General features: G+C 41.5%; 1 protein-coding gene across 9 annotated transcripts in view; it reads left to right on the forward strand.

The window, feature by feature from the left end:
- Positions 1 to 23232, forward strand: part of DPF3 (double PHD fingers 3) — a 180107-nt gene that overhangs the window by 114981 nt on the left and 41894 nt on the right. For all 9 annotated transcript variants that reach the window (XR_012623258.1, XR_012623259.1, XR_012623260.1 and 6 more), the window contains 2 exons: positions 7752 to 7889; positions 20669 to 20797. Coding sequence is in view for 5 of the 9 variants with exons in the window: in XM_074824286.1 (XP_074680387.1) it covers positions 7752 to 7889; positions 20669 to 20797 (267 nt within the window). In the remaining 4 variants the exon portion in view is untranslated. The remainder of the gene's footprint in view (positions 1 to 7751; positions 7890 to 20668; positions 20798 to 23232) is intronic.

Below are 23232 nucleotides of genomic sequence, written 5' to 3' on the forward strand. Positions count from 1 at the left end.
GCTGAATCTCTACAAATGATTAACTTTCCTGATGTCCATCCTCATTTGTCTGCTTTCATTCTTCTCATGTTCCCACAGAGACTTAGCGACGTACATACTTCCACCTTTGTTTTCTGTCCCTCTATCTGTGGAAGATTTCTTTTACCCATCTCTAAAAGGAGTTGTTTCTTTCTGTTCCTTTTACCAATATGTCCTTTTCTCCTTTTAGTTTTATTCCTGTATAAACTGCTATTTTAGCATAACAACTTATGTTTGTATTGTATCCTTTATTCATAGTCCCTCTGAGGCTGAGATATGTATTCAGATCCATTCCTTGTGCAAAATGAGAATTGACTCAAACCTTCCTATGATCTCTGCTGGATCAGTGACTAATGCAACCTTGCATGTACCCAGAGACACTGATCCTACAGTGTTTTGTAGAGGCTGATTCTTTTGTCAGAAACTTCATTTTCAGGTTTCTCTAGTTATTTAACCTGAATTTTCTTTGCTGTAGTCTAAGACCAGCAGTTCTTACTCTGTTCTTAGTGGATAACAATGTCTTCTTTCAATGCCTGTAAACAGTTACTGGGGCTTCTTTCAACTGTGTTTTCTTCAGATCTTTTACTAAGATTATTTTTTTTCTCTGATGAATCTCCAAAGGGTCTCATTTAAGTAGCGAGGGCCAGAACTAAGTTGAATGTGCTGTTCTGAGGATAGAAGCAGTTCAGAAGATGAGTGGTTGATACATTTACATGTAACTTACAGTTACTTATAGAACTTGGATTTATGCAACTTGCTCTGTTATGTATCTATGAGAGGTACAGAGATGGCTGACCTGATAGGTTGTTTAGTAAACCATTTTTCAGTGCATGATGCTCCTCTCTAGTGCTGTGTCACGTTTCAGTGGCAAAGGACTTTTCATCCTTGTCCGCCATATGAGTTCATATTTAATATACCATTTGCTTTAGCTCCTTGTTCCTTCCCTGTTCAACCTGCTTCTACTCAGGCAGATTAGCTATCATCTTTAGTTTCCTCATTATACTGCTTTGTCCTGTTTATACTGTGTTTTATTTATTTATACTAGATGTCATATTAATATTTACTAATTATGTTACTGTTTGAAATAATTCTTTGATTAATGAAGCTCATATGATATATTTTTATTATTATTCCAATATTTTTGCTAACTGTCAGTTCTCTGCATGTTTGATTCTTTCACTCTCTATGCCATCCTCTGAATTAATGATGAAAACAGAGGTGAGAATTGGGCCCAAAATAGACTCTTTCAGGTGCTTGAAGGTGCCTTGTGAAGTTTTTAAAAAAATTAGGCTCTTAATTCTCATCAATTTCAACTGGAGGTAGGATCCTAAATTGTTTTTCCTGAATATCCTACTAACTGCCTATCTACTTGTATTGTGCCTACAGATCATATAAGACTTGGTCTCTAAGTGGACACTTTGGACTTGCCTTTGAACTACTAATAATTATTCAGAACATGGTTTTGTTTTTTTAAAATGCTTGATCCTACATCTAAATCATTATAGCTTGAAACATCCTCCTGCTTTTTCTGTAAGTTCATCATCCAGCGGGCCATTGAAATGTCATTATTTTGAGGTTAGTTTTTTTCTTCCCCATTCCCTTTCTCCCCTAAATTTATTGTAGATCCTTCCAACAAAAGGTTGGAGTCTTCAGGTAGTTTAAGTGATTTAAGATTAACAGATTCCACTGAGTTTCAATAGGTACTGAGGATCTCTCTCTTTTAGTTTCCTTAGAAAATCCCAGTTAAATGCTATATTGTTCTAGCATGACTTGCCAAATGCAATTCCTTGAGGCCTGTTCTTTAGGGACTATTTTATTGTATATGTTTGTGAAGTGACAGCTCTTGTAATTACCTTGCTAACTTCACCTGCCTTCTTTCTCATCTGCTTGAAATGGACCTGATCGTGTCATACTCAGTTTAACAAACATCTCATTGATTCTCTGGAAGGTTTGCTGGAATACAAAAGGCCTACAAGATAAATAGTGATTTAGCTTGATTTTTACCAGTTCTTTGAGACTTAATCTGTTGTCTTAATTCTTACAGTTACCATGAATGAGTCCAACACTACTAACTGCTGCTTCTTAGCACAGACCTTTGGTTAAATATCACAATGACAAGCTGATTTGAAAATGCTTTGACTATAGCATTATGTTTTTACATGCTTCTCATAAATCTCCATCATGACTTCAGCTTCCCTTTAAACTATTAGCAGTTTAAGCCCTAAATCATCTCCTGGTATTATCCTTTCTAGTGAATCCCTAAGTAGTTAATAAGCAATAAGATCTAGAACAAATGATTGTTCAGATGAGCCCAACAAACAACCCTCCCACCATAGCTGCTATACTTGGCATTCACCAACTACATTATTGGTAGAAAATCCAAGATTAGAGAGGCAAGGACACTTGGGGTTTTTTTAATATTGAATAACATAGACTTGGAGTAGAGCACATGGTAAGAGAGGAATAGCGTTGACTCTGATAGTTGAATGTTTTCTACTCATATAAGCTACCTGTTTAGTCCTTTGCTCCTGCTAGCAATTAATATATTGAAATGTGGACATATATATTGTTGACTTCTTCATGTTTTGTGCTGGAGTTCAGTGTTCCTGTGATCTTGATACTGCAGGTAGATTCTGGGACTTGTCCTCTAGGGGCACTGAAACAAGGACTGTTTACTACCTACAGAAGATCCCTTAAGAAATGAGTCACTAAATACTGCTGTAATACTAGAGGTGTATAGCATGACAGTACTGATCAAAGAGGGACAAATGTAACGCCTTTCCATTAGTGGAGGTCAAAATACACTGTTAGCATTCGAGATCTCTAGATGTGCCAGAGTGTGGACATAACTGTAAGAGGGGAGATTATAGTACCAAACCAGTGCAAAACAAGGAATGTTTTTTTTGGAGTGGAGAGAATGGTGGGACAGGAAGATAACTTTGAGGAATGACTGCCTGCCAGCAGTTAACTTAAGATTGTGTTTGACACAGCCCAGCTGAGAAGAAAGAACAGGAGGCAAAGGAGAAAAGCAAAGAAAGACAAAGAAGGGGGCAAGATTCAGTGACAAAAAAACAAAAAAAAAAAGCATGTACTCCCCCAATTTCCTGTTTCCACTAAAAACATGGATTGTTTCCTTCTGTCTCCTACTGGTGACAGATTGTGCAAAATGTATGTGGAGAGCTGGCTGGAACATAGCTCACAGCCTGCCAAGGACCAAATGTGTAACAATTTCAAAATGACAGCAACACAGCCATTAAATATTTGATGAGGAAGTCTTTTAAGTCATAGATTTCAAATCCGCTTTTAAAGCAGGGGAAGTATTTTATATTAATTTTACTCATTGAAAAATGTAAACAGAGTGAGAATTTGCTTATCCAAAGAGTTGCAGGCTGTTACAGGCCAGAACTTAGAACAGAGCTCTCTTTTATGAAACACTCAATGCTTGTGATTAAACAGTCTGCAAATGATGTTTTTTCCCCATAACACAGTTGTGTAACGTCTTCATTTCAGTCTTGAAGGAAAGTAAGGTTCATCACAGCAGAGTGTCTGGTGGCCTAATAAAATCTCTCCCTCTTCCCCATTTATGGTGTTTCATCTGCACTACAGTATTACTACTTACTTACCCAGCTTGTTCCTAAGACGGCATTCACATCAGGTTATAGCAAAAATATATCCTTTGAATGCAGGAGGAATTGGAGTGGGTTACATTCTACAAACTCCCGCTGTTTTCATTGGTCTTGGCTACGTAATTAAAGATCAAGTCAACTTCCCAGTGTTGAGATTCAGGATGAAATCTACCACATGCAAGGATGATGAGCCTATCCAGCAAGGAAAATTAAAGATAAAAAAAGTCAAAGCTGCTGAAAAAAAGGCAAGGCCACCCGGCAAAGTTTATGAAAGGCATACTCTCACTTGCTATGTGTGAGCTGCATAGTGTTAACAGCTAATCAGTAGCATACATTTCAGACTGGGAGAACCAGTTCTCATTATGCGTTTGTCAGCTCGGAGAATGAGAAGGATGTGGTGTAAGCACTGGTCTGGATGCTGGAACTCATGAATTCCAGCCCTGGTAATGACAAAGGATCACTGTGTGGGCAAGTCACTTAACCCCTCTGTGGTTCTTTTTTTCAGAAGTGAAATAAGAATAGTATTTCCCACTCAGGAATATGGAGGAAGATTAATTAATGTTTGAAAAGCCAGTCTTGCAGTGGGAAGAGTTATATAAGAGCTAAGTGTTTATTAATGATCGCCCTTTTATAGAAACTACTTCTTAGCACAGTGATATGGTAGATTAATAAAATGTGCTCTATCTGGAAAATAAGAGATTAGGGTGAATTCAGGAAGATTCAATCTGCTGAAGAAACCATGAAGTTCTGACTTAGCTTTTATTCTAGCAAAGTCTCACTGAAGCCAATGGTTCTTTTGCCTGACTAATATCATGATACCCTTTTCCCCCTGCAAAAGTTTAATTTGCTTGGGGAATAGGAAATCTCTGCAGTTTCAACTCATGGCATTGGTTCGGACTTTTTCCATGACAGAACATGGATTTGAAAGGTGGAAAAGTCTCGACACCAAGAAAAAAAGCTGCTGGAAGCTGCAAATCTTTGGTCCTACAAAGGATTTGCTGGGACTGTGTAAACAGAATTCTTTTGCCTCAGCTCTGGTTAAAAAGTCCTTTAAATTCCTTTTTAGCTAGGCATGTCTCAGCTTGCTGCCACCCTTGAAGGCCATCTGAAAGAGTTTTGGCAGTGGGAGGGGCTCAGCCACAGAATTAGTACTGCCTCAGCTTATATTGATACTTACTGTTTTTTCCTGGTGAGCTGATACTTTTTTGCTGGAGAAGGGCAAGTCTGCAGACCTGTTTGATTTCCCATGCCATCCTGAACTCTGCAGATAAAATCCCTGCAGGATCCTGTAGGGAATGGAGGCAAGGCCACAGCCTTGGGACTTTCTGCAGGGAATGCAAGTTTTCTTTTGTGCATGGACAGAGAGAGATGCATGAGACCTATATTCAGGAACATGGTGCTCTTGTAAGATAACAACAGTAGAGCTAGAACTGTGGGTATGTTTTCAGGTAGGCCTGAATGAAATGAAGTCTGGTAGAATTTCTAGAAATAATTTTGTTTTGATATTTAAGACTCCTTCTAATAGGTAAATGGGAATGGGTTTTACATCTTATCTGATTTTGCAGCTAGCTTATCATTAACACAGGATCAAGCTATATAAGAGCAAGATAGAGTTGGGTAGTATGTATCACACAGCACTTCAAGTGCCTCCTCCTTTGTCAGTACAGCACTGATCATCTGGTAGTGCTCTGAAAATAATTTAAGTAGAGAGAAGGTTTTGAGCAGTATCAGTAATTCATAGCAGAAGAATTATTTTTTTAACTTTCATCTTCAAATGCACACAAGGAAGAGGGATAGAGTGGGATACTTAGTATGATACTCCAATAATCTGCTAGAAATGTAAATCTCTCTCTCCATTCTAAGAAATGCTGTGTAATACTTGTGTAATTAGAGGGGGTTATCTTTCTGAAAGAATTTAAACAGTGAACATTTTGTAGCTCTCCCTGTTTTGATGATTACTTTTGTGTTACACTTTTTCCGCTATTCAAAAAGTGGAGACAGTGTGACAGAACTGTGGATATCTTATTGTTTGACTCTCTGTCAGCATGTTTGTCTCTGTTCCACTGCTTGTCCTTTGCTCTGTAGGACTGCAGAGGAGTAATTTCCCTCTCCAGAATCCATTAGAAGAATACATGGCTGGTACTAGAAGAAGGGAGACCAAACTGATGTTTTGTGGAGAGCATGCATCTAACCACAGTCTAGTTGTTCAAAATGTCTGGCAATGGAGTTAGGTTTACATACGAAATGAGAGCAGATGCTTCAAAGAATGGATGTGCATATGTATCTGGGCATTTTATTTCTCCCCAACTTTCCCCCCTCCCTCCTGCATGAGTTCTCAATTCTAAATCAAGAGCATTCAAAGACTTAAGAAAACTGTGGCTAAGGACACATTACATTTGGAAAAAGCTTTTGTCCTGTTATGATGACTGTGTGATCATCACCTTGCAGAATGGAGAAAACTGGGATAAAAGTATCTGATATTCCAGATCACTCATTCATATCATGAGGTTGTTTTACATGTTTCTTATAAGGCAAAGTATTTTCCTTGAGGGAGTCTGCAAATCAGCTAGAAGAGATGGAGAATGAAATATGTTACCATTATAGGCTTTGATTTACAATTTTCTATCATCTCTTCCAGAATGTGGATCATCAATTGGCTTTTTGTGAGTAGTAGCAGAAAGGTGTAATAATGGAAGTTTTACTTACATGTAAATGAATAATTGGGGTGGGTGGGTCTTTGGTTTTTTTGGGTTTTTTTTGTTTTTTTGTTTTTTTGGTTTTTTTGTTTTTTTGTTTTTTTGTTTTTTTTTAATTTATGGAACTTTATGACATTCCCAGACTTGGGTGTCTGGGGAATGGGAAGTAAGTATCTATATACATTGCAGGATGCATTTTTAGTATCGGGGCTGAGTGAAGATTTTAGGAGTGGATGGTGACTTTCCCCTTGGAGATTTTTTCAAGGGGTCTAAAAACAAGACAGAGAACTAAAGACTGCTGCATTCAGCTCTCCCTTCTGGCATCACTTCCTTTGCCTTCCTAAGCAAGCTATGCAAGACAGACTACTGGGCATGACATTTATTCTTGTGTGAAATCCTTGAGGTTAATGAAGCTAATAAAGTGGCTGAAAATGTGGCTGGGAGTAAAAATTTGCAGGAAGGGCACTAAGCTTCTTTGCCTTTGTTTCCTGATCTTTTAAAATGACAATAATTGTATTTGCTAGATGAAATAGCTGTATAAAAGAAAATGGACATTAGGAGACTGCTTTGAAGATGAAGAGATAACTTTTAGAGACATTAACATGAATTAACAACTTTATAGAAGCTGAATTTGTATGTAATGAATCTTATGAAGCTTGCCCTTGTGGTGAGCTCCCTGTGAAAATGTAGACCTTTCATCACCCTGAATTATTTGATCCTGTTCTTAATATCTGTTGACTTAGTCCTAAAATAAACAGAAGTTCAGAAGGAGGATTCTCTGTCACACGTTGCATTATTTATTGGGATGCTGAATACGAAGTTTACCTGGGCAAATAAGTATCACTACTACATGTTGTTCTAGCAAGGAACTGTGGATGATTTCCATCTCCTTGCCTTGACTAGGAATCTGCGAATAAAGCTATTTATTACCCTTTTACAGAAAACATTTATTTTTAAAGATAAAAATACTGTTTCCTTTACTCAGAGATTAGTAATGAAGAAAATAGTGTCCTTTCTTCTCAGTCCAGTTCCCCTTGCTGTGCATGGTGCAGAACCAACATGGGAACTGGTATTTCATTTAATTTTGTGTGCAATCATGTTAGTAATCTTAGCAGAGAGGATTAGGGCTGTATGAGCTGCAGAGACTGAATATGCATTTGCCTAGGCCTGTAGGAAGGACTGCTGGCAGCACAGTGGGAAGAAAGCTTGTTTGGGGACCTGTGGCTGCTGGATGGCCCTTCTGTCACCTTTCACCAATGCTGGTTGGAAGAGTTTCAGGCAGGCACGTGGATTGTGTGGTGCTGCTCTCGGGGGAGAAGGGAGCGTTACTTGAGAGGATGCTGCCATTGTTACAGGTCACACTGATGTTTCCATTCTCTCTTCCCCTCCCTCGTATCTCCTTTCCTCCCAGTCTGTGGCAAGCGTTACAAGAACAGGCCTGGGCTGAGCTACCACTATGCTCACACCCACCTCGCCAGCGAAGAGGGTGATGAAGCCCGCGAGCAGGAGACCCGCTCTTCCCCTGTCCACAGAAATGAAAACCACAAACGTGAGTAGTATTTTCCCTTTGCCTTTGAGATCCTTTTCAGGGATGTTGCCTCCACCCTGTCTTTGCCTTGCAGAGGCTGGCGTGATTGTCTGGCTCCGTTGTGAGTGATTGGGACCTGGATGCTTGGAGCTAATCAGCTGCAGCTCACACGGGTGCTGGCTCAGCTAGTCAGAAATTCATTTCAAACCCAGCATTATCTCTGCAGCAAGTCACTTTTCCATTACTGCTCCTGTGGGGAGGAGGTGGCAAGGAGAGGGGGGAAGAGAAGCGACGCCCAACCTGCCCATCATCAAGCAGTCTCCCAGTGGCTGTTAGCAGGGATGTCAAGGAAATACACATCCAGTAGTTTGAAGGGGGTGCCTTTGTTTTGCCTTTGAATAAGAGACATTTATCCATGTCTCAGTTTTTTAGGTATGAAATTCACAACACCTGTCCCCCTTGTCCCCGCATCTCCTTCCCAAATGGCTTACCCTCAACTTTACCAAAAGCTGCTTCTTAGTTACAGTTTGGGAAAATCTATGAAAAAACATCAGTACTGATCTGCAAGGAGGACATCTGGAACATGAGAGGAGAGAAGAGTTATGTGCCGAGATGCCCTGCTCTGCCACAGAGATGAAAGAAATCTTAGTAGTCCGGATGGCCCTATTTGACTGTCCTTCCTCTGCTTCTTAGGCATGGAACTGGGAGACAAGGAGACTGAGTTTTGCAAGTCTCTAAGCCCCTGTTTCTCAGTTTTCCGTTGTGCAATACTATGTGATGTTTGCTTTCACCTTGGGATTTGTGTAGATAGCTTTGTTCACTTTTAGAAAGTCCTTTCAGATTGCCATGTGAACTGTGTCATTTTAGTTCAAAGTAATGAACAATGTGGACAAAGCAATGAAATGCCTATGAGGAAAAATATCCAGGCAAACACTTTCTAATACATTAAGAAGAACTAGGAGAAATCTGGAAGTAGGAAAACATTTTCTTTCTAAGCAGGATAATTGATAATTGTCCCCAGGGAGGTGTGGGAGGGGGCTTACTTCCTCCAAAGCATCTGCTACTAGCCACTGTCTGAGCTTGAAGGGCCGTTTAGTGTGATCCCATTTGGCAGTCCCTACATTTCTGTCACTTTTATGCTCTACCTTTTAGTTATTCACATGTTTTGTAGGTTCACAGCAAAAGTAATTTTGACTCCTCCAGCTGTTGATAAACTTGAGCTGTCAATGCGCTAAGAGTGACTGCTTGGGCAGGCTGGAGAATGCTGGTGTTCAGCCAGTAGCTTTTGTTTACTTAGCATTTGCATCATCTCTGTTGGTTTTTTTGGTGTTTTTGGTTTTTTTTTTTTTCCCCTGTTGCTGCAGTAGTCACTAATAGTTGCATTTCTGAAAGGCATATTGCAAGTCTGTATTGAATTAATATTGATAATGGCCTTGCACAGATGCCCATACAAAGAAGGGTAGTGTCCTCCTTTTGACAGAGGCCAAGGACAGTCTCAGTCCTTACATTTCTGGTGCTTAAGAATGATAGAAGTTAGCAAGAAGAGGAGCTAGGAAATCTGTGGTAAGCTTAGGAATGCCCAGCCTTGGCCCATGGAAAGAAATGTGTGTTCTACACTATGGGAAAGGGTAGAACAGGAGCTGCTGGGGCTTGTGTTCCTCCAGAGCTCCTGTGTGATGCATGTGGCAGAGGGAAGCTGCTGATGCACAGATCCCCAAACAGGCAGAAGTTTAGAACCAGTGGGGTAAACCACTCTGAGGTCCAGGTTCCTGAGCAGAAAGAATCTGCTTAACAACCAGCCAGGAGCCAGTGAGGTACAGGCAACAGCCATGCAAATGTGAAAATCACCCCTGGGGAAAGTCCCAGGCGCCGGAAGGTAACTCTCCCAAATGGCTTAGCTGTCGCAGTAACTGTTTGTTCCTTTTTGCCTGTTTGTTTGTTTACAGCCTTGAGCTCAGATCTTGCATCTTTGCTCTTTCACTTACTGATATTTAATTTATGCTGCCATTTATCTTCCATGTGAATGCTAATTGTCCACATTGCTAATGTGCAGTCATTAAATGGTCCCTTTGTACAGGGGGATGGTGGGGAGCCAGGGCATCAGATCCTTCCTCTCCCCTAAGAACTGCTAGGCATGTGTTATGAATTAGATTTGACAGGTCTGCAGTGTCGCAGGGCTGGGGCTTCAAGAATCCTCTCTGCATGGGCTTGGGGGGTGGGGGCGAGGGAGGGAGGGCGGGAAGGCGGGGGGGATGTTAATCCAAACAGCTAATCCACAACCTACTGAACAGGAGGACCAGAGATACGGTATAGAGCAGGGTCTGGTTATTTGCTTAGCAGTGTGTCAGAGAGATATGAGCAGCCTGATTTAGAGAAGGCAAGGCAAATTCAAACCAGCCATTTGGAATTTGTCGTGCTGTGGGAGGTGAGCACTGGGTCAGCAAAGTTCAGGCGGGCGACTGCAGCATGAACTTCCTTCCTTTGTACCTGTGTCTCCTCTGCAGCCTCTGCTCCTTGCAGTACCTGCGGTAACAGCAGCAGCCGTGCTGATGCAGGTGGGAGCTTTCTGGAGCAGGGTCTCTACAGGATTCTGCTATTGATGCTCCAGCTGGTCCAGCTCAAGAGCTGATGGCCTCTTGCCTTTCTTCACACCCAGTCCCCTTTATCTTTACTCTTCTCCTCATGTACAGACCAATTTGGGTAGTTCAGTAAATTATCCAGGGTCTGGAAAAGAGATGTAGATAGGAGCAACCTATCTGAAATTGAGAACCACCGAATAGATGTGTATCAAAGAACAGGGACTGGCCCAAGCCCCAAGTCTCACCTCCTTGGCGCATCTCTCTGTCCTTGACTGTTGTAAGTTTGTTTATTTACATGTCTCTCTCCTTTTGTCCTTCCTCACCTATAGATTACCCTTCAGTGGTAGAAGATAGTTCAACAGTCTTCTCTGGCCTTTGCCTTTCCCAAAACATCTTTGTCTGTGCTTTGTTTGAGCTTTAGTTACTTTGTTTGTATGTCTTATCTAGCCCTTTGACACAGATAAATAGCCCTTCCTCAGTGCCTAGTCTTGCCTCTGCCTACACTCACATTTATTTTTGACCTACTCTCTGATTTTTTTACCTAAGTATGGAACTGTGAAAAGGAAGTTATAGAAAAACCTTGAAAAAGTCAACTCCCCCCTTCCCCAACTCCACTGATAAAAAGAAATGATCCCACACCATTCTCAGCCTTTTTTTTTCTGCTGGCTTTTCCTCCACATGTTGGCACTGAGAGCGTGAGATTTGTGAGCCCAGGGTGCATCCAAGCCTGCCACAAAACACCTGCTGTTTTATTCCATCTCACTCCATGGGTACAGGCCAGCTCTGGGGGCAGCTGGTGCTCACAAATTTTGAGACACTTCTCATATAGGAATTACATTTAGACTTCCATCTATTGAAATGTGTGTGTGAATGAGTGTACTAGTATAAATGCTCTTCCTTAATTCCTGGGAGAATAGGATAGTGTGTCTACATGGAGAAAAACTTCCTCTCCTTTAAAGGAGAAGAGTTTTCACTGGCATTTTGCTGTGTGAAACGTTAGTTATAGGCAGCTGTGCAGTAAACAGCAACTGAACAGATCTTATGCCCACAAGCACTTTGGCCAATGACAATCCTAAATAAAGCACGTTGTGCGGGCTGTTGCTGGCCTAGCTGCTGTGTGCAGGTTGGTCCATCCTACAATACATGTAGTTAATGAGAATGCAGTCGTGTGCCCTCCTGTCACTCTGCTAGCTTGTGCATCTGACCTGCAAAACCACCTGCCTACGTTATTTCTTGGCATCAGCCTGTTGTGCCCAGTTCCATTGCAGATTTTATGATGTGGATAAATCTCTACTGGAGAGACCAGCCAAAGTTGTTTGTGTACTCTAAGCATAATTGGATACCCAGTCTCCAGAGATAAAAAATTAATGTGCTAACCTCAGTGTGCCTCCAAGCTGTCCTCCAGCTCCCCCACACAGTCATCTTTGAAACATTTTTATTTCCATCCAGGCAGGGGGCTGGCCATGAATAAATGACGAGAGTCAGCCCCTCAGTTGGAGACGAGCTGTTTGTTCCTCTCCACAAGCAGCATCAATTTGAAAAGCTACATCAGGCCTACTTTTTCCCTGCCTCAGTGCTGATCCTTGCTGGGGCCATGATGGGAGCTACTTCTGAATGCAAGGATGCATCAAGGCCCACCTTGCAACAAGATACCCTGCAGCAGGTGCCTTTTCAGTGAAAATATGTACATTACCTTGAGTTGACTTCTCATTAGTTTAATCTGTTTGGCTTTTTTCTTTTTCCAGAGCTTGTTTTTATAAGGAAAAAGACTCAGACTACTAAAAGAAACTGTAGTGATTGCAGACTTTGGAACTGTGTAATGATTTCCACTCAAACCCTGTTTGCAGCTGTATGTTTCTCAGACTTTTGTGCCTGTGTTTCAGAATGCTGAGGAAAAAAATAAGTTGTTTAGAGTTTTGGAATAGTGGAATATCCCAAACTTGTCTCCTATGTACAGGGACACAAAGGGGACTTTTTGTTGTTTTGTTTGCAGTTGGGGGCGGGGGGGGTGGTGGGGTGGTGATAGTTTGGGGTTTTTTTGATATACTGCCTGGGCAGGACCTGAAATGTTGTCAATGTGCAACTCTCACTGAAGAGAAGCAGGTAGTGCTTCTCAGTAGTTTATGGGAACACGTTTCCAATTTGACTAAATAGTTTTTGAAAACCATGTGTTGCTTCAATAACACATCAGCTCTTGAGACAAAATGGTATCATTTATGTATTTATAATTTTTTTTTTCCTTTCTTGCTATGTCCTTGCTTTTTTTCTCCTCTATGTAGAATTTGAACCAAGTAAAACCCAAAAGTTTTGACTGAATTTGCACTTAGGTGCTCTGCCTTCTCATACTCCTCCAGGGAGCAATTTCCAGATCCAAAGCCTACAACATGTCGCAGGGACCCATTTCACAACGCTGGCCATTCTTACCTGAATACCGAGGGATGCTGCTGGATGGGGCTGTATATTGGGCACTATAATCCCTCCTTGAGTTCACTGAGCTAATGGGAATGATGCATTTTACTGGCCAGAGGCCAATTCTCAAGAGAGGTACCCCTGAAAATCAGGCAGTCTGTATGTTAACATGTCAGACTCTTGTCTGCCTTCCTATTCTGTATCTCCTACTGTTTATTGTCATGAGGCACTACCCAGTTACAATGATTTACTGTGAGCAGTGGGATTTTGGCCTATGCTTAAGGTGTTCCTGCAGAACCCTGTAAGATCAGCGCACAGACATTTCTATGAAGTGCTGCCTTATGGTGCAGAAATGCTGACTCCCTAGATCTACAAGATCTGATCAGTTGCTGCTGCATTTTCCTACCTGTACCTTCCACTGCCCACCTCCGAGCTCATTCATTAGCTGTCCAGCTTAAGGGCCTTACATATCGATTCCTGTAAAAGACATGATCGAATGCTCTTCCTTTCCTGCATTCAGAGGCTTCCTCTGACTCCTACAGATGTACCTCCTTCTTGTAGCACTTCTTATAGCTTGTAGCACTCCTTGGCCGTGCGTCTCTGTGAGCAGGGGCTGTAGGAAAGGCAAACCTGTCAGAGCTGCTAAAAACTGTGCAAAGGCAACAGCTTCCTCTATCCCCACAGCGCCAACTAACTCAAAGAGGAGATAAAATCCAGTTACTAGGGAGAACTGGCAGTACTTTGGGTGGGTGGTTTGCAGCACCTCTCTTAGTAGCATAGCCTGCTACTCTGGCTGCCAGCAAAGGGCATGCCCATGCTGTGCGGGGGAGTGCGGCGTGGGGAGCCTGAGCGAGCGGAGGCCCATCGAGCTGTGCAGGCTGATTAGCTTGACTCTGGGAACAGAACAGCAGCCGTTTCCCAGTGCTACACCCAAGTTCAGAGCTTATTCAGTTGAATGCTGTGCCACATTGACACAGATGTGTCGCTACCAACCTAAGCTCTACTTACAGCCAGCTGGAGGGTCTCTGTATCAAGTGCCCCAACACTTCCCAGTTTGGGGTTAGCCAGCATGCTTATCTCTGGTGTTAACGACAGAGTAAACATGCCCAGAGAGACCAGCCATTTCCTCTCATTCAGTTTGATTTACATTTTTTTCCTGGAAAACTGTGATGAAGAAACCCTGCACTTAATTCACTGGCAAGGAGGCCACAGAAATGACTGTGCACATCTCTGCCTGGCTGCATACGTGTGGGAGAGCAATGGCCTTGAATGCTGTACTTGGCCTGTTCCTCACCGCACCAGGAGTTATAGGTATGTTCTTTTATTGTTCCTTCCCAGGGCAGGGTCTAGCCCTGAGCACAGAAGCACCTCCACAACCTGCCTCTCTGACCCCCGCCACTGCTTATTACACCCCAGCAATGACTGGATGCGTGCCCAGCTCAGCATCTCCCTCCTCTTCCTTCAAGAAAAGCCACAGTCAAAGTGCTGCTTTTCTTTTCCCTTCTCCTTAAAACCATTTTTTTCTTTAATTATCACCTTGTAATTTCTTGCACGAGCCTGCCTATCCTCCACTGATACATTTTGAGCCACAAACGAAGGGACTGCACTGAGATTCCTTACACTTGAGAGATGAAGCAATAACAGGTGGCAAGGCTGGAGGCAGCCCTGGCTGGGCACTCTGGTCGCCATGGAGACAGGCCAGGCCTGTCCGGGCTGAGCACTTAGGCTGTAGGTTGGGATTATATGTCATCAAGTCCTCCAAGGGGCTTGACGACCGCAGGCTCAGGCTCTTGGCTGGCGTTTTGCTATGCAGGCGGCCAAACATTGGACTTGCACTTCGACAGCAAGAAAAAGGGAGGAGTCAGAAAGGAAAACCGGGCCCCAGTCTCAGACAAAGAGTCTTGTAGATTTAAAAAAAAAAAAAAAGCAAATACATCCCTTTTCCTCCATCACAAAGTGCACTGGCTTGATTCAAGCCTACACGTAGGTTCCCGTGGTCTCTATTGTCCTCTGCAAATTTTTGTTGCAAACAGAGCAAATGGCCTGATTCAAAGCCTTTCGAACTGAATTGAAAATCACCAGTGGACTTTATTGGTTTTGGATCAGGCCCAGTAGAAACAGGTAAGAGCTGGACCAAATGTGCTAGGAAAAATCCCTTTGGGAGCACATATATGTCCGACTGTAGCCAATTCATTGTAGTCATTTAGATAAATGATGCACAGCCCCCCACCCAGACAGCAAGGCACGCACTCTATTCCTCATTCTCCACAGACTTTCCAGTAGTGTGGATATGATAAAAAATAGGCATAAAATGCTACCAAACCTAGATGCACCAGCTTCAACTATGGTTAAGTATTATGCTGCATTACCTACAGGCTGAAGAAATATATGTGACTGTGATTTGGCACCAAGAAACAGAGAAATCAGTTTTTCCTTTAAGTACTGGTTCCAGCTGCAAGTTTTTAAAGATCATGATCCAAACCATCAGAATAACTTCACTTAGAAATCAGAAAATTGAAAAACCGTAAGATCCTATTTATTTGGGGGTTTGTCTGTATGTATTTAAAGGTCACTTTTTGAAGGAAAGCTGTTTAAAATATCTGTATTCTGAGATTTCTGATTAAAAAACAGGGACAAGAATTGCTTCTTCTGAACTTGCCTTCCATTCAGTATATTCTCTGCAGCCATGAGAGCTAGAAAAATGAGATTCTTATTGAGTCATGTGGCTCCAGGACATGATGTAGAAAAGAAAAATCCTAATTTCTTGATGTTATTTCTCTAGAAGCAGCTTTCTATTATTATTAAACTGAAACCATGAGGAAGATAACTTCCAGGTTTTTTTGATTACTTGGTGAAAGGAGAAGGGAAGCTAGAATGTGTTTAGAGCCCCTGCCTTCAAAATCAAGAAGGCACAGAAGTTATTTTAAATATATAAACTCAGTCAGTTTGTTTAGCTTTTTAGGTTTTGTCTACCAAACAAAGTTACTGTGTGATATACTACAGAATTTATTTAATTTACAGTACTTATTTTGCAAGAAGACTCCTGTGAATGATGGTACCATATTTTAAGTAGGTCTTTAGTCTGCTTAGCTTGGTATAGTTGAAATTAACTTGATTAGGCTAAGAAGAAAAAAAATATTTCAGAATAAATGCATACCAAAGTTATTTGGAAATATTGACTTCATTCTCAGTCTGCATCCTGTCTTCACATGAATCAACTTCCAGGTTCAGAGAAACTATCATTAGAACTGTGCCAATCTTTCTCTGTCTCTCTGGGTCACAACAACCCCATGCAATGCTACAGGCTTGGGGAAGAGTGGCTGGAAAGCTGCCTGACAGAAAAGGACATGAGGGTGTTGGTTGACAGGTGGCTGAACATGAGCCAGCAGTGTGCCCAGGTGGCCAAGAAGGCCAATGGCATCCTGGCTTGTATCAGAAATAACGTGGCCAGCAGGGACAGGGAAGTGATTTTACCACTGTACTTGGCACTGGTGAGGCTGCACCTCGATTACTGGGTTCAGTTTTGGGCCCCTCACCACAAGAAAGACATTGAGGTGCTGGAGCGTGTCCAGAGAAGAGCAACGAAGCTGGTGAAGGGTCTAGAGTCTTATGAAGAGCAGCTGAGGGCATGGGGGTTGATTAGCCTCCAGAAGAGTAGGCTGAGGGGAGACCTTATCGCTCTCTACCTGAAAGGAGGTTATAGGGAGGTGGATGTTGGTCTCTTCTCCCAAGTAACAAGTGATAGGACAAGAGGAAATGGCCTCAAGTTGCACGAGGGGAGGTTTAGATTGGATATTAGGCAAAATTTCTTCACCAAAAGGGTTGTCAGGCATTGGACCAGGCTGCCCAGGGAAGTGGTTAAGTCACCATCCCTGGAGGTATTTGAAAGATGTGTAGATGTGGTGCTTAGGGACATGGTTTAGTGGTGGACTTGGCAGTGCTAGGTTAACAGTTGGACTAGATGATCTTAAAGGTCTTTTCCAACCTAAACAATTCTATGATTCTCCTTAATCCATTTTAAAAAGTATTTTAAACAACTCTATACTCTATTTATTTTGGGGCAGATGTAGATGAAGACAGAGCCTTTGATGAAACTAGAAAGTGACACCGAGTTGAAATGGCAAGAGGCACTGATTTAAATACACTCCCTACAAGCACACCTTAGCTCAGGCAGTACTCTTCAAAGCTCCTCAAGAACTTTTGATCTGTTGTTGCAGTTTGTAATGTAAAAGAAAATCAGAGGAGTTTTGAGTAAGTTAGGACAAGACCATGGTTGGTTTTCAAGGCTTCGCTTTAAAACAGTTTCTGATTCTGGCTGAACATTTTTTAGACAAAATCTTTGGTTGTTGTCACCTGATCCAAATGACTGAGGTCACTACTAGTGAGTTACTTCTCATTAGCTGAACTATCATTTGTCTTAAGTTAGCACCTTCTACTTTGTGATTAATGTGTGCAAAAAGTGGATACCTAGGTAATTACTATGTCTCAGATGACAAGCAGCAACACATTAGTCCCTAGTAATTTAATTGCTTACATTTATGAATCCATTCCCATACTTACTTTTGTAAGATAATTTTATTGATTAAGGGGTGGGATTAGGATTGGGTTTTTGGTGCATGATACCCTTCTCATGAATATTGCATGTTTTATCTTGCTATCTTTGCTTTGTTTCTCAATTCCCTCATCATTTGTGAACTACAGTAAAACAGAACTAAAAACTCCAAGGATGTACACACAAAAAAATCCTTTGAAAGTAAGAACTCTGCTTACTATCTGGAAATCTATTTTCAAAATTTCTGTGATTTAGCCTGAGGCTTAATTCACTGTACAGTACTGATCAAGAAAATAAGCTTGAGTCAGGTTTGATTCTAGTTTTTACACCTGTTAGAACAGAAAATCATTAAAGAGAATAACATTGCCTGTCTTATTTGGCTCTAGAGGTACATCATCTAAGACATAATTGATGTAACTTCAGGAACTTCTCATCTGTGTATGACTTTTCAAGCCTGATATCTCTAGCATGCTCAACTGAGCCAAGTCCGTATTTATGAGTGATGAGCAATAAATGAGCACATAGGCACTCACATTAAAAATTAAATGGAGAGGAGAGGAGAGGAGAGGAGAGGAGAGGAGAGGAGAGGAGAGGAGAGGAGAGGAGAGGAGAGGAGAGGAGAGGAGAGGAGAGGAGAGGAGAGGAGAGGAGAGGAGAGGAGAGGAGAGGAGAGGAGAGGAGAGGAGAGGAGAGGAGAGGAGAGGAGAGGAGAGGAGAGGAGAGGAGAGGAGAGGAGAGGAGAGGAGAGGAGAGGAGAGGAGAGGAGAGGTATCAAAACTTATGCTTATTGCCTTGCCAGTAGTCTAGGAGAATCCCTTCAGGTTCATCACAGCCAGCAAATACCCTCTGCCTGTCCCCACACCACAGACAAATTGATCAGTATATGTATTTTCACAAGTTCCCCTATCCCATTTCCAGTTTAACAGTCAGTGGAGCTTAGGGTTGTGAGCTGCACTAGAAAAATTTAAGTCAGTATATGCGGAGTATTAAATCAATTATACCATTCTGAGCGGTGGTAGAAGTCGGCTTAGGAAAGAGCTCTTTCCTAAGTCAGCTGGCCAGCACCTTGAATGCTTGTTTTTATTTGTGGCCTCACCACAGAATTGTTGTGTGTTCATGAGTAAGCCAGTTCATCACTCTACCTCCAAGTCTTTCAGCTGTAAAATGCAATGTGGCCTCCTCACCACAAGACTTAATTAGGGCCCAGCAACACTTTGGTTAGAGTCAATGGCAAAAGAGGCTTTTAACCTCTCTGAAGGTTAATATTAGGATCTTAGTATCTGTAAGGCACTTTAAGAAACTCAAATAAAAGGTGAAGTAATGTAATAAGGAACAACAATGAAAAAAATCTCTAAATGCCGAGCTTGCTGAGTTTGCATTGCACATGGCCTGTCTGTAGATGCAGCACAATATAAAGAAGTAATTACTTAACTTTTTCAAAATGGGGCTGTAGTGGGAAAAATAAATGCTAGGGAGATCTGCTTTTTATACACAAAATATGTACCAGTAGCAACTTTATGATCATTTTGTTACAGCTCTTAAAATGAGCCTGTGCACTAGGCTTCCACCTGGTTCCTGTTCTTTTTTTGCTTATTTTGCATACGCGTATTAAATGCCATTCTGCAAACAGGCAAAATGCTAACCTAACACTGGGAGCTTCTCACTGGTTTAGGGAGAACTGGGGTCTGCTAACCAGGACCATTTCAGAGCAAAGTCCATTGTTTCATAAATACTGTCAGGGACTCAGCAACCATGCAGGAAGATATTGATGTATTTGCAGCCTTATGGGGTTTAATTCTTTTCTTAATTTCACCTTACCTGCAATCTTTCAGTTGCCAATCTCCAAAAAGCCCAGTTAATCAACAACTGGAAGTAAATGAATAACTAGATGCACCCAAACCAGAAAAGCAGATTGAACTCAGAGAAAATTTTAATTTTAAGTGTATGTCTTGGACTGCTACCAGAAGACCTTTAGAATGTCATTGTTCTTTGGGGGAAATTTGGATGTGGACAAAAAGACCATTAATAAAGGCTGTCAAAACATCTGTTAAAAATCTGCAAGTTACAAAATATGCATTAAAAAGATAATTAAATATGGATGGTACAGTTTAAAGGTCTTCATTTTATAGTTTGTGGAAATCTTCATGGGGTAGGCTTAGGCCAGGTATACCACTGGAATTTTTAAGTTAAAAAAGGATAAACAAAGACAAACCATTCCCTCCACTCCCCTCTCCCTTCCCCAGCTTCTAGTTAGAGTGTACAGGAACAAGTAGTTTTTCCTCTCTGGAGAGCAGAGGAGGAAAATGGCAGTTGTGAACGAGAGAAAAAGCACATTGCTGTTCAGCTCAACTACGAGGAATGCAGAAGACCTCTGCCCTTCTCTCCTTTCTAGGGGAACTGCCTCCTCCTCTTCTTAAGACCCAGTGTGTGCCTGCTCCTTTCCAACTATTCATAGCTGGAAAATAAGAATGTAATTTCCCTCCTTTTTTCTTGGCTGAAGGAGTTTTTAACTCTGCCGGCTGGGACATCTGCCCTGGGCTGACTCTTTACACTTGTGCTGGGTGCTGGAGTAGTGCTGGACCCATGGCCCTCCCCGCTCCTCCCAGGGGGCTTGCACTCTGCTGCAGGTAGCTTAACCCTTGGGCGAACCACCCACAAATGGCTTTGCCTGTGAATATTCATGAGCATTTGAACCGATTTCTTGACTAAGGACACCCGGCCACTTTGAGATGTAATCCCCCAAAAGGCTACTTGAAATAAAACCAGCTACGGTACCTATGCCCCCATCTCCCTCCTGTTGGTTTTTGAGTTTCAGGGAATGTATTTTTCCTTTCTGAATTTTTATTTTGTGGGCTTACGATCATGACTGCTGTCTGAAAAACCAGGCTTGGCTTACTGACAGCGTAGGTCTGATTCTGCGTTAGGGATTGTTTCTATGCCTGTATGTGTTACAAAGTCCCTGAACTGTACAGAGGTTTTGGGCAGGAGGTCCTTGTGAGGGACCAGCCTGGCTGGCATTATAAAGGAAATGGTGATGTGCATTTCAGGCAAAATAGGTACAACACAGGGTGTATTTAAAATGGAGGTAATTTATTAAACCTACCTAATTTATTAGGTAAGTTCATTTCTTGTTCTGATTGACAATATATTGGGAAGACTGTGGCCTGCAAACTCACCAAGCTAACATCATATCAAGCAGAAGGGGGAAATGTCCAAACTGAATGCTCTTTAAGTAAATCTGATTTCTAACCCGACTGCAGCCCAGAAAGGACCAGATGGGGTCATCATTCCCAATAACTACTGTGACTTCTGCCTTGGAGGCTCCAATATGAACAAAAAAAGCGGCCGGCCTGAGGAACTTGTATCGTGCTCAGACTGTGGGCGCTCTGGTAGGTGACTCCTTCTTGCATCTTTCTTGTACAAAGGCATTTGTGTGATTTGTTTTTTGCTCCTTCTGGAGATTTTGAAGAAAGGCAGTGCATTTGGGAGGGGATAGAAGATGAAGTCTTGCCTCTTGTCTATGTTTGTGGAAAGGATGACTGGGAAATTTTCTGTCATAAAACCTGTTGTTGGATTCACATTTTTAAGCTAATGGGTCTTATGAAATAATAAAGTTTTAATGTATTTATTGGCTTCTGTGAACATTGGTACGTGTACTAGTTGTTCTTCAAATGGAAGGAGAAAATCCTATGACAATGTTAATGTCTTCAAATGCTGCAATTATAACTATAAATTACTTACAAGATTTATGAAAGTTGCATGACAAGCATTTCCATTGATTACACATTTCATGCATTTCTTCATCCAAAAAAGAAAGAGGGAGGAAATTACAGGGTAGGGATGGGGGTAGCTGTCAAGAATTATCCTCTTACAAGATGACTATCATTAATTTTGTTTAAAGAGGTTTTTATTTCTCCGTTTTCTTCCCTTCTCTCTTTTTAAATGTAGGCAATTGTGTCTTTCCCATTCTGAGTTGTCTTTATTTCTGGACTGTTGTTTTCTTCCTTTCTTTCTTCTTTTTTTCCTTTTTTTTTTCTTCTCCTTTTCTGGGAAATTTTATCCCAGCTGAGCAGTTATTTATAGCTCACATGGGAGGTGGTGGCGGTGGTAGAGGGAATGAGAGACCTTTAACAACTGCATATTCCAGCTTTGATCCAAGTTTCCAGTTGTGATATTTCTGGACAGTGGTGATACTAGTAGTGATAAGACCATCATATGGAAATCTGAAAACCAAAGAGACTTTGAAATTCAGTGTTGCTGCTGCTCCTTCTGTACTGTAGTCACTGAAAGATGTCTGTTGCGTGATGGCTGAAATGCAATGTGGAGTGTTCTCGTGCCAAGGGAATGGCCTTTTTATGCTCCTGCTGAAATTCATAGTAAGCCTCTACCACGTTCAGTGGGCGCAGGACTAGACTCTAACTCACAAATTGCCTTCTGCCGTTGTTGTGACCTCTGAAGATACTCTGAAGTGATACTGACTGGTCACCAGAGGACCGATGGCATCCCCTTTGGCTTTCTCCAGGGGTGTCCTTATGAATGCTGTGCAGTCAGGGGCATGGACCTTTTAGTGTATACGTGTTTGCTTCTTAATAACTGAAGGGGGAAGCTTGTGGGGTCTGTGGTGCCATCTTGGAAGATCATTGCCCTTCCCCTTGATTGTTATAGTTCAATATAACTAATTTCAGCATTGTCCTGATACAGCACAGTGAGACGAATCCATATTTTTTTGCTATTTAAACATTGCTATGGTGATTATATCAGAATATAACACAAATACATTAATTTCCTTGATTCCTTAGTGTGATAGAACAAGTAGATCGGCATGTAACCTAAATTGTGCAAAATCAGTTCCATTAAATGCTATCCTTGTACAAATACTGACCCACCTGGGTCGTTCATAGTGGTATGCAATGCTGTGACTGATGTGTGATGAAAGCGATTAAGGTACAACCACACACTAATCTCTAAACTAAAACAATGAAACCTCTTTGGTGTCTGCCATCTTTCTCTTTCTTGATAATGGAGAACATTTTCATTATATTGAAAGAGAGGTCATGGAAATTATATTGTTTCTTCCGTTCACAAAGTCAGTAAAATCACATCTCTACAAGGTGGTTCATCTGCCAATTATTTTGTTATATCCATTTTCTTTTTGTGAACAGGATTTAATTCTTCGTGTCTCAAGCAATGCAGTGTACTTGTTATATGACTGATTCCTGTAGCTGGAGCGGGGACCAAATGGTTGCTTAATACCATGCTACTGTTTCTGAATAATAAAATAGCCGTTCCCTAAAATCTCACACTTTCATTTTGCTAGGGCACAAGAGACATCTTTTTCTCTACCTTTCCTGAAGAGGAATTTTGAAGGCTATACTATTAATCACATAACATGTTTGATTGAAACCTCAGTTTCACAGATTTCAGTATCTGACTTCTCTTTTTAAGAGTCTTCTTTTTGTTGTTGTTGTTGTTGTTGTTGTTGCTGCTGCTGCTGCTGCTATTGATGTTCTGTGTGGAGAATTTCCTGTTCCATATTGAAAGTTGGATTGGCTCACACCCATTTTAACTTTTTAGGGTTCCCCAAGACAGGTCACCTCTCATCTTAGTTGTTTTAGTTGCTGAACTGTATATATTTGTTTGGGGGGGGGGGTATTTTTGAAGGAGATGCCATGAAATTGAAATAAAAGCATTTGTTTAGGTTAGTTTCACTTAGTCTTCAAAATGTATTTCATTTTACCTACAGAAGAGACTCTTTAGGATTAGGTGAAAGACAGGGATAAAAGTAGTCCTGAGGTTGATGAGCTATCTACTGGGTTACATTTCT

This window comes from Strix aluco, chromosome 4 (assembly GCF_031877795.1).
Source record: "Strix aluco isolate bStrAlu1 chromosome 4, bStrAlu1.hap1, whole genome shotgun sequence".
In the NCBI taxonomy this organism is placed as follows: Eukaryota; Metazoa; Chordata; class Aves; order Strigiformes; family Strigidae; genus Strix; species Strix aluco.